At 60.3% G+C, this 11,710-nt stretch overlaps 1 protein-coding gene across 1 annotated transcript; it reads right to left on the bottom strand.

The window, feature by feature from the left end:
- Positions 1-10,333: 10,333 nt before the first annotated feature.
- On the bottom strand, positions 10,334-11,710 carry LOC120710533 (the record flags this gene model as incomplete). The annotated part of the gene is made up of 2 exons (XM_039996195.1): positions 10,733-11,710; positions 10,334-10,546 (listed from the first exon to the last, which is right to left on the bottom strand). Coding segments are annotated over exons 1-2 (1,182 nt in total), but the record flags the coding sequence as incomplete, so codon positions are not given.

The following is an 11,710-nucleotide window of genomic DNA, read 5'->3' as shown; positions in this document are numbered from 1 at the left end:
CCGCGAGCTCCGCCCTGGAGCGGCTCCTCACATCGCGCCGCGACATCCGCCCGTTCCGGCGCCCTGGAGCTGCAGCCGGCGCGAGTTCCACTCGGAGCTCCGCCCTAGGGCGAGATCCGCCGCGGGCGAGCTCTGCCGCGAGGGCGTGCTGCAGCCGGCGCGAGCTCCGCCACCGGAGAGGCCCTGGGCGCGAGCCGCCGCCCTGCTCCTCCCCTCCGCCCTGCTCCGCCCCGCCGCCGCCGCAAGCAGAGGAGACGGAATCGCCGGAGTCTGCGTTGCGTTCGCGAAGAGACGAAAATGACGCAGCGTGACGAAACCATGGGAGCCGCTCCGTCCCTCGAAATATGGCAGACGTAGCCAACCCGCATATTAGGGGTATATTCCCTAGGGGTTCGACTCATCCCTCACTCAACCCTCAACCAAACAGCCAAAAAACGGGTCCGGCCCATCTGGGTTCGCCCCAACCCTCCAACCAAACACACGGTAAGAGTGGAGCATGGGCTTCAGTTGTTGGGCCTAAGCCCTAAGGTGAACTACAGATAGGGGCCCCAAAATTTTGGGGGCCCGGTGCGGTTGGGCCACTTGCGCTGGGCCAAAAACGGGCCTGCTCGCGAGGTCGCGATCCGCCCGCCGGCGGCCAGCCGGCTGCCGTGGAGGACTACTTCTGTTTGCCGGTGCAAGCTTGTACGTTTCGCGTGAGTAATCTGATCCCCCTGCCCTTAGAAATCTAGTAACAATTGATACCGATCGATTTTGCCTTGCCATCATGATTGCTTTGTGTTTGGCCACTTAATTTTATTCACATGTATGTAATAACAAAATTTGAAACTGTAGCTACCCTATCTAATTTTGTTTTCTTAGAATTAATCATCAGTAATTAATGCTAATGCTGCCTTTGTATATTTTATTTGTAGAATTGTTAAATTAGAATATCCCAAACTACTCCTAAATATGCTTCTAAATTAACCACTTCTGGTATTTTTAATATAGAGAAACGGCAAAATAGGCATTTGCGTCCCTCAACTTTATCTCGAGGATCATGTTCGTCCCTCAACTTTTAAATTGGCCAATCTAGTCTCTTAACTTTTATTTTTTGGATGAAACTCGTCCTTATCCTGATGTGGCTCTCTATATTAGTATGAGAATAATTCGAAATATCCCTTTTACAATTTCCTCCTTCCTACCCTCCTCAATTATTTCCACCGATGTGTCACTGTATAGTTTACTCGGACATGTAGTTCCCTAGTCAATGGAGTAACTTGAGCCACCGGGTTTTAGAACTTATATAAGTTCTAGTATTCAAATTTTAAATTCTAGCATTTTGCAGAGCTACACCAGTATAAGGACAAGTTTAACTCAAAATGAATGTTGACGGATTAGATTGGATGATTTGATAGTTTAGGGATGAACTTGACCCATAGGCAAAATTGAAGGACTAAAAATACCTATTTTCCTAGAAAAAATAACTCGAGGTTTACATGCAAGATTTGTGTTGCCGTAAAGACCTGGTGTCAATCAGAAGGGGAGGACGAAGGAGTTGTGTCGGTGTCCTGACCCGGGGGCCTGGATCCCAACTAGTAAATGCTGCGTGTTTTCTCGTCCCAGATGATGATGCAAGAGGCAATCACAGTAACGCACGGTTTATCCTAGTTCCGGCCGCAGGGCCGTACGTCCAGCAAAGGGGGTGTGCGAGGGCACTGTATTATCTTGCACCCGAAGTGCTCGTAGTAGGGGATACAAGCGAGGCGAGAGAGGGAGAGAAGCTCCCAAGTCTCTGCTAGAGGTAGAGTTGGTTGAGATGAGTGCTCCGTCGTGCTGAGAGTTCTCTGAGGGGGAGTTCAGAGAACTTACTTCCAACCTTTGATTGGAGGTAGTCGATCAGCCTGAGCAAAAGGAAGCCCACCCCCTCCTTTTATAGTTGTAAGGAGGGGCGGTGTACATGAGTGTAGGGGCGTGGAAGTCGTCGTTTTCCCCTGAATCGCGGGTACAGTGGTCGAACATTGTAGGAAGTGTACTGTGGGAAGGCGGCGCACGTCGCTGTCATCCCAGATTTTGTCCTTGGTCCCGTGGAGATGGCGGCGGTCGTCCTGCAGTGTCCCGGCGGTAGTAATGGCGAGGGACGGTCCCGAACCCCCCCGGTCGGAGTGCGGGCGTGCACACTAGAAGGTCCGGGGGCGCGTGGAAGTCCCGGACCCCACAAGAGGGAGGTCCGGGGTCCCGCCCGCGCATGCAGAGTGCTCCTCTCGGAAGGGCGCATGACATCGCCAGACCCCTTCCCCAGGGGGAGGTGTGTTCGGATGGTTGATGTCGGCGTGACAGTAACGGGGGCGGCGCCAACTTGTCTTGTACCGCGTTGAATGCTCCACAGTGCTGCTACAGCGGCTGGGGTGGCAGAGCGGTGACCGGGGTCAGTGGACGGGACGCCGGTCACATCCACTGCGGGAGTGGCAGTCTGACGCCGCCCGTCCTTTGAGCCGTGGCGGAGTAGCTGGCCTTTAATGCCTTTGTACGGCGGTCAGTTGGGCGGCAGGGCCATTTGTCCCTTGTGCCGAGAGATGGCCTCGAGCGAGGCGGAGATTGGCCACCCGCTCGAGGGCAGGCCCGCTGTCCTCGAGCGAGGCGGAGACTGGCCACCCGCTCGAGGGCAGGTCCGCCGTCCTCGAGCGAGGCGGAAATGCGATTGCGCGGTCGAGGGTCCCGAGGGGAGCCCTCGAGCGAGGCGGAGATGAGTGACCTGCCCGAGGGTAGATCCGCTACCCTCGAGCGGGGCGGAGATTGTTCGGTGGGCCTGAGAGGGGTGCGAATGGGTCAAATGCTGGGCTTCTTTGAGTCCTTTCCTTTCTTCCAGATTTGGAAGGAGGCCGGGGGCCTTCGTGGGCCCAGTTGCCTTAACAGGTATTCGTGTTTTAAAAGCGATCTTAGTACCCCAATTAGGGTGTCCCTAATTGTGGCACCCGACAGTAGCCCCCGAGGCTTTGGTCGAGTTGATGGATTCGGCCAAAGGGTGTTTCCGCGATTTCCCCTTGACGTGTTTAGTCAAAGTCGTGCACCTGCCGGGCGCGCCTGAGCGCGGGCCCGGCGGATGTGACAACACGCCGGTCGGGATAGTACGCCCGTGGGGGGAGTACTTCGAGGCGCGCGCCTCTTCGTTTGTTTGTGTAAAGGACAAGACGTGTCCGCGCACTGAGGGGGGCCAGGGCGACGGTGGCACCCGTTGCTTGGAAGCTGGTGCTCCCATCGTGCTGTCCCGTACGTAGGGCCTTGGCCCCAGCGTTCCTGGTTGCTTTACGGCGCGCCGTTCGAGGGCATCCGGCCAGGGCCGATGCTGCACCGCTTAGCATCCGGGGGCTCAGCTCTGCTTTATTTCATCCGGTCGCGTCTCGGCGTGGTGACCGAGGGCATCTTTTGCCCGTGGAGTGCCGTGTCGTCACGGGCGACACAAGCCTCTGCTTTCCGACGAGTTTGGAGCTTGGTGCCCGGCACAGCTATAAATAGAGGTCGTGGGGTTTCCCTTTCTTCTCCAGCCTCCTAACCCTTTCTTCCAACCCTGCCTAAATCTTGTAATGTTTCCCTTGCCTTCTTGTGACCGACCCCCAGATGGGGTGGACTAGCTTTTTTAGGCTTTTGGCGCTAGAAGAATGCTTGCGAGCGGTAGGGGAAGACCGGAGTGGGTGTGCGCACCATCCCTCAGCTTCAGTGGGATCAGCAGAAGAGCATTGGGCCCGTGGGGTCCTGCTCCTGCGATGTCCCCTAGCCTGAAGGGGGATGGAAGCGCCTGACCGGGGCGCTAGCGCCAGGTCCGGCGGCTGTTTTTCGCATCGTCCCCCCCCAGCGACAAGGTTGCTCTCGGGGAGACGGTGCGGAGGGCGCTGTCCGCCAGCTTGACCCCCCGCGTGGTCTCCGGTGGAGGAGACGCTAGAAGAAGGCTTGCGAGGAGAGCGTCCCGCTGGACCCGTGAGGTCTGGGGACCGCTTCTCGCATCCCTAGCAGCCTCGCCGCTGCGTCAGCTAGGGGCTTGGTGCCTTTCTTCGTCGCTCGCTCCTCCCCAAGACAGGGAAAATTGCCACGTAGGTGGCAATGTGTTTGTATCTTTCGATGGCTTCGCGCCGGTGACCCTTTGTAATCTTTACTTGCATTTGAGCAATAAAGTCCCCTTTCTCCTCTGCGGGGAGGATTACCGAGGGTATAGGGGTGTATAGAGAGTCACGACCCTCGAATATGTGTGAAGTCACCTTCGCGGGGGCGCGTCAGCGCACCCGCGGGTGTAGCCCCCGAGGCCTTGGAGGAGAGTTTGTGCTCGTCCACGGGCTATAAGCGTTGTCCCGCTGGGTAGCTCTACTGGGATGGCCGTCCAGCGTCTTTTTCAGCCGGCATCGGCACTTTTTCAGCCGGCCTCGGCGCTCTTAGTGCTGGTACGGCGATCTGGCGTTCAGCTTTAGCCGTTAGGGGGACGTACGCTAATAGCGGTGGGTTCGGTTTACGCGTGGAGCTTCATAAGTGATGGTTGTCGATTTATTCGAGGGTGTGGTTTTGAACCGTGGTGTGCGAGGAGCCCCCGAGCCCAGGCCCGTGTGAAGGCGTTCAGGGGAGTCCTCGACTTCGATTACGACCCTCGTCGCCCTTCCGCAGGGAGGAGGGGTGAAGCGCACCATGCTACCCATGCCCGGGCCGCGAGCCATGGCTGCTTCTGTGAGCTATTAGCGGGTTGTTCAAGCGGACGTCCGTGCCCTGTTCGACAGGGGTCGGCTCGTGGTCTGTAGACACGTCCTGTAAAGCACTTGCGAGGGTTCACTAGGCGGGGCTCGGACCCATTCGATAGGGTCCGAGGGCTCGACACTCTCCCTCGATGGGATCCCCCTTCTAGGCACCCTCGACTGGCCTTGAACACTGCGTAGGATGTCTCGAACTCCGCATTCGAGGGTAGCTTGTATGGCACATCCCTACAGTCCCTGACTCTGGTGATCTGGGGCGCCTGTCGAACCCCCTGAAGGGCCAGGCTTCGATCCCCTGATCAGTAAGGCCTCGAAATGCGATTCCTTCGAGGGCAAAGAGACCCCATGAAGGAATATTCCGTTGTGATCTGAAAACGTCGCAGAGTCCCGAGCCAGGCGCGTGCGCGGGTCTTCCGCTGGTAGCGGGTGGCGTGGCCCGATTTGTGCGGCACATTTGTGCGGCACGGCGTGGGCGCGCCTTTTCAGGCGGCAGCCTCGGGCAGACGAAGCGGAGTGGGCGGCGGCTGACGGATGGGATAGCGCAACAGTCGCGTCGCGCCTGCCAGTTACCGTGCCACATTTATCGGGCGTGCGCGCGTGGGAGACTCCGCGGTCGTGGGGCCCACCCGTCAGCGATAGCGAAATCTACCGCATTCAATGCGGTAGATTTGGGCCGTGGCTACAGACGCGCCCGACTCGGTGAATAAATACGAAGAGAAAGTGGGCATTTTGGGTTCACCTGGCCATTTGCCTTCATCCTGTTTCGCCTTCTCCGCCTCCGTCGCCTCCTGAACCCATAGCCTAGAGCGAGAAGGAGAAAGGAGAAAGAGAAAGAGAGAGGAAGAGACTTAGCCATTTCGGAGCCTTCCTTTTTCCATCCCCCCTCGACTCTCGGAGATGTCGGACATCCAGGAGCCCTTGCCATGGGGGAAGTCCTCCGCCACCGTCGCGGTGCTGGAGCAGCTGGTCGCCGAACGGCTGCTGCCGCGGAACTCCGACACGGGGGCGCCGGCGTGGATTTCCCCGCACCCGGACGAGTCTGAGCCGAAGCCCCCGCAGGGCTATGTCGTGAGCTTCGTGCGCCTCCACGAACGGGGCTTCGGCGTCCCCGCCAGCAAGTTTATGAGGGCGCTGTGCGAGTACTACGGAGTGGAGCTGCACAATTTCAGCCCCAACTCCATCTCGCAGGCGGCGGTCTTCGTCGCCGTCTGCGAGGGGTACCTCGGCATCGACGTCCACTGGGATCTCTGGATCCACCTGTTCCGCGGCGAGCTCTTCGTCGAGAACGCGCGGAACCAGCCAAGGCGGTTCGCGCGCGCCGGTGGCTTGACGCTCCACGTCCGCCCGAACCGGCGGAACCTTTACATCACAAGCAAGATGACGACAAACAACTCCGGGTGGAGCCGAGGGTGGTTCTACCTTCGAAACTTCAGCGGCGCTCTCCCGGCGTTTACTAACAAGGTTCTTCGGGAGCGTCCGGCGAAGTGGGACTGGGGGGTGTCGTCCCCAGCCCAACAAGCCAGGCTCGAGGGCCTCACCGATGCGCTGGCGCGTTTGGCGAGGAAGGGATTGACAGCGGCGAACGTCATCGCGAACTTTCACCGGCAGAGGGTGATCCCTCTTGTGGAGAGGGCCCTGCCGATTTACCGGCTCATCCCCGGGAGCAAGGTCGAGGGCTCGAGGACATCGAGCAAGCTTCTCTCCCACACCAACGCCGCCCGGAGGGCGAAGTATGCGGTGGCGGAGTTTCCCCAAGATCCCGCGGATCTTTGGAGGATCAAGATGCGCCCCGAGCCGGGGTATATTTCCCTGGTGAGTTTAGGCTTCGAACTCGTCGTGCATCGTGTAGTTCCCCTTTCCTGACCCCATCTCGGGTGTGTTGTACAGGGTTTGAGATGCGGCACCTCGAGGCCCCCGGTCCCAGAACAGCGCCTGATCAATCGCCTCCATGCGGAGAAGATGAAGAGGTGAAAGGACGCGGCGGAGGCAAAGGCCGAGAGGAAGAGGAAAAGGAAGGCGGCGCATGACAAGGCGCGCCAGCTCGCTCGGGCGGAGGGGAAGCCGCAGCCCGCCACACCTGAGTCCTCGGAGGAGGACGAGGAGGAGGCCTCGGACGCCGAGGACCACGCTCCGAGGGGGGACGGGGAGGGCGCGAGCCCCCCACCGTTCTACCTTTGGGATGATGAAGAGGGAACGACCGTGGCGCCAGAGGAGCCGAGGGCCGCAGAGGGGTCATTGGCGAACCCCTCCCTCGAGGCTGCGGTGCGGGAGTCATCCCCGTCGGCGGCCGCCGAGGAGACGCCCGCGCCCAAGGTGCGGATCCGTGGCACCGAGGCTGCGGCGGGAGAAGAGTCGTCCGTGCTGGCAGCCTCGAGCCGCCGGGCCGACACGAGGGGGGCGCCGTCGGGGCAGTCTTCGAGGGACGGCTCGATGGCTCGGGCTCGAAGGAGCGCCACGAGGAAGCGGAGCATGAGTGCTCGATCTGGGTAAGTATTTTGGATTTCGTTTTTCGTTGCGTATCTGGTGGGTTTCTCGATCCTGCTCAACTCGCGTCTCTTGATTTCCAGCCCCGGGGCCGTTCCCAAGGACGCAGTGCGGCTTGCCCCGGCCAAGGCTCTCAAGACCGGGGCTCGTAGCACTCCGCACACGGCGCCGCAGCCCCCGCCCGCCTTGGATCTCGAGGCGGCGGCCGCTAGGCTACGGGAGGCAGTGGCCCGAGGGGCCCAGGCGGCGCAGCAAGCCCGGGAGGAGGGTGACGCCGGTCTGAGTGACGCCGGCCACCGTGGCGCCGAGGCGGCTGCTCAAGCGGCCGATGCCGAGGAGACCGGCCAGGGCGGTGCCGGTGGCGCCGCCCAAGCGGTCATTGATGTTGAGGCCGGTCAGGGCGACGCAGATATCGCTGCCCGACCGGACATAGAAGGAGAAACTGGCGGGGGCGCGCAGGAGCACCCTGCCGGCCAAACTGCGGAGGAGACCCTCGTCTTCGAGCCCTCGAGGGCCGAGGGCGAGGGCCTCGCGGAAGACATGGCGCAAGAGGCGCCAGCGGTAGAAGGAGCCCCCATCTCGGAGCCCACCGAGGCCCGGGACGAGGGTACCGCCGCGATAGTGCCCGTACCCACGGCGCAGGAGGGCGCTACGGCGGTGGTGGAGCTGCCAGACAGCAGCGAGGAGTACGGGGACTCGATGGATATCGACCCCGCGGCTACGGCGAAGGCCGCCGCACACATCGCCGAGTTCGCGTCGGCCAGCGCCGGCGTGCTCGAAGCGGGGGCGTCCGAGGGGAGCCACCTCGGGGTGATCGTCCCGTCCGGTGTCCCCTCAGAGTTCCTTCGCAAGGAGCAGGAGGAGGAGGAGGGGGCCTGGAACAAGCAGATGGGCGTTGGGCGCGAGATCTTGCAGGCCCTCGACCGCGCCTATCAGCTTCATCAGAATGCGGATTACCAGGTCAGCCAGGTAAGCATTTCCCCCTGAAATCGCTCGGATTGGTTTTAACTTTTTGCGCGTCTTCACCCACGCCGTCCCTCTTTGCAGCAGCTGAGGGAAATCTCGCGCGAGAAGAGCGTTGAGATGAACCGGCTATACTCCCAGATGAGCCAGCTCGGGCAACACAACGCCGAGCTGGTGCTCAAAAACATCGACGCCAACACAAAAATGGCCGATCTGGGAGCGCGTCAGCGGGCGCTGGAGGAGGAGCTGGCGCGGGCTGCTGGTGAGCGGGACGTCCAGAGGGCGGCAGCGGAGGAGAAGGCCCAAGAGGCCGAGGCACAAGCTGCCGAGCTGCAGCACCTTCGGACGGCGCTCGAGGAGAGGGCTCGCGAGGCGGAGGGGCAGAGCGCTGAGCTGCAGCGCCTCAGTGCGGCGCTCGAGCAGCAGAAGGGCGAGCTCCTCCATAAAGAGGTGGCCGTGATCGAGCTCACCGGGGTGCTCCGGGAAAAGGGCGAAGCCCTCGAGGGGAAGGAGGTGGCCCTCCAGAACATGGGGGCCGTCCTTAGAGAAAAGGAAGCCTCCTTGTCCTCGCTCGAAGAGGCCGCCCGTACCCAGAGGGAGGAAGCGCAGAAGAACATGGCGGGTGAGTACCTTCGATTTTTCGTTGATTTGTTACCTTTCGTAACTGACGTTGTTTTCCTTTGCTCAGAGCTGAGGCAGAAGGTGGCGGACGAGACCGCGGCGAAGGAAGCGGTCCATACCGCACTCACGGCGGCACAGATAGAGTTTGCTGAACTGGAGCAGACCGCCGTGAGTGTGTGTCAAGAGCTCGAGGGGGAGGGTGCCGTCTCGGGCAGTTCGGTGATCAGCCGCCTGCGCGCGCTAGGCGGCCGGATTGCCGAACACGCCAAGAGCACCTTCCGCCTCGGTGTCCTGCGGGCTCTCGCCGTGGCCTCGACGCATTACCTCATGGATCTCCAGAGGGTGTCGTCGGGGTACGTCGTGCCGGATGATGCTGACGCGGACGCCGCATCGGCCATCATGGATGAAGCCGACGCGGCCGTGGAGGAGTTCGCCACCATCCTTGCCGAGAAGCTCGAGGCGGACATCCCTCCCATCGCCGAGTTCGACGCCCCTGAAGACCCGCAAGGGGGGGATGGTAGCCTGTAGGACAGTTGGGCCTTGAAGCCCATTGTAGATAGATTAGTGTTTATCATAGTCGTGCCTTGTAATCACACTTTATGAATATAAGAGATTTGTTCTTGTAATTTGAATGTGTGGCCCGTCGAGGCCTTGTGTGATCGAGCCTGTGTTCCTTTACTTTATTTCCGTGTTCTTCGTATGCGACTTAGATAAACATCTGCGAGGAAGTTCGCATTCATAAGCAACGTAGGCGTAGGGTGGTGAGGGGGGTGCCGTATCCCGGAGGCGTAGGCGGCCCCACGACTCGGCCAGCCCCGTACCGTAGTTGCTTACACCTCGCATCCGTTTTTCCAAGGATACGAGAAGCTTAGGATCGAGACGGAAATATTTCGAAAAAACATTGGCGACTTTTTGGGGACGTTCGGGGGTTCCCCCCGTAGTAGCCCCCGAGGGAGGCTCGGCTTTGCCGAGGGTAAAGCCGAGCGTACCTCAATGTTCGTGCGCGCCCGAGCCCTCGAGGGTCGGGAAGGTTCCCAAAAAGCGATAAGTGAAGCATGCTTTCTTATTATTTCGGGAAATTGAAAATGCGATTGCGAACAATATAGAAATAGCTTGAAATGCTAAGGATAGAAACGACGTAGCTGTTGTATATTCCAAGCGTTGGTGAGGACTTCGCCTTTTTCGTTGGCCAGCTTGTACGTGCCGGGTTTGAGCACCTCGGCTATTATGTACGGTCTTTCCCATGGAGGTGAGAGCTTGTGGCGGCCCTTGTTGTCCTGTCGAAGCCTTAGCACCAAGTCCCCTTCGTTGAGGTCTCGGCGCCGGACCCTCTGCGCTTGATACCTTCGCAAAGACTGCTGGTAGCGCGCAGAGTGGAGGAGCGCCGTGTCTCGAGCTTCGTCCACCTGGTCCAGCGAGTCTTCGCGAGCTCGCTGGTTTCGTTGCTCTTGATACGCCTTGAGCCTCGGCGATCCGTACTCCAAGTCAGTGGGGAGGATAGCCTCGGCACCATAGACGAGGAAGAACGGAGAGAAACCCGTAGCTCTGCTCGGGGTCGTCCTCAGGCTCCAGATGACCGAGGGTAGCTCTGTGAGCCACCTTCGGCCGAATTTGTTCAGCTTGTTGAAGATCCTCGGCTTTAGTCCTTGGAGGATCATGCCATTGGCACGCTCCACTTGCCCGTTCGTCTGTGGATGTGCCACAGCTGACCAGTCCACACGTATGTGGAAACTGTCGCAGAACGCCAAGAACTTCTTGCCTGTGAACTGGGTGCCGTTGTCGGTGATGATCGAGTTCGGGACCCCGAACCTGAAGACGATGTTGGTGAAGAATTGGACTGCTTGCTCGGATTTGATCTTGCCGATGGGTCGAGCCTCGATCCATTTGGAGAACTTGTCGACCGCCACCAGCAGGTGGGTGAAGCCCCCGGGCGCCCTCTTCAACGGACCGACGAGGTCCAGCCCCCACACGGCGAACGGCCACGTGACGGGGATGGTCTGCAGAGCATGGGCCGGGAGGTGTGTTTTTCGGGCGTAGAACTGGCAACCCTCGCAAGTCCGCACGACGTCAGTGGCGTCGGCGACTGCGGTGGGCCAGTAAAAGCCTTGGCGAAACGCGTTACACACGAGGGTGCGTGGCGCGGCGTGGTGGCCGCAGATGCCAGCATGGATGTCGCGGATCAGCTCCTTGCCCTCGGGGATGGGAATGCAACGTTGCAGGACACCCGAGGGGCCACGCTTGTGTAGCTCGTTGTCGATTAGAACGAAGGACTTGGCCCGCCTGGCGAGACGTCGCGCCTGAGCGCGGTCCGGGGGTAGGTTCCCTCGAATCATCCAGTCTAGATACTGGACGCGCCAGTCTCGCGAAGCGGGGGCCTCGTCGACTTCCATTGCTTCGGCCTCGTCCACGGAGGTGGTCCCAAAGTCAATGTCCATGGGCTCGACCCCGTCCGCCGGGGGGTTCCCGCCGGGGGACCCGGTGGACGAGGGGCCCGGCTCCGGCGGGTCCTTGAATTCGGCGGAAGGCTTGGAGATGTCGCGAGCGAAGACGTTCGGGGGGACGGTGGTCCGCCCTGAAGCTATCTTGGCCAGTTCGTCGGCGTCCTCGTTATACTTGCGCGGGACATGATTGAGCTCAAGGCCGTCGAACTTGTCCTCGAGGCGGCGTACTGCGTTGCAGTACGCCTCCATCTTCGGGTCGTGACAGCTAGACTCCTTCATGACTTGATCGACGACAAGTTGAGAGTCCCCGCGTATGTCGAGGCATTTGACGCCAAGTTCGATGGCAATGCGGAGGCCACCAAGGAGGGCCTCATACTCCGCCATGTTGTTCGAAGCGGGGAAATGCAACCGGATTACGTACCGTATGTGTTCGCCGAGGGGTGAGATGAAGAGGAGGCCGGCACCGGCGCCGGTTTTCATCACCGACCC

This window comes from Panicum virgatum, chromosome 5K (assembly GCF_016808335.1).
Source record: "Panicum virgatum strain AP13 chromosome 5K, P.virgatum_v5, whole genome shotgun sequence".
In the NCBI taxonomy this organism is placed as follows: Eukaryota; Viridiplantae; Streptophyta; class Magnoliopsida; order Poales; family Poaceae; genus Panicum; species Panicum virgatum.
The sequence above is the reverse complement of the archived record's forward strand: the minus strand, read 5'-3'. Positions and strand labels throughout refer to the sequence as shown.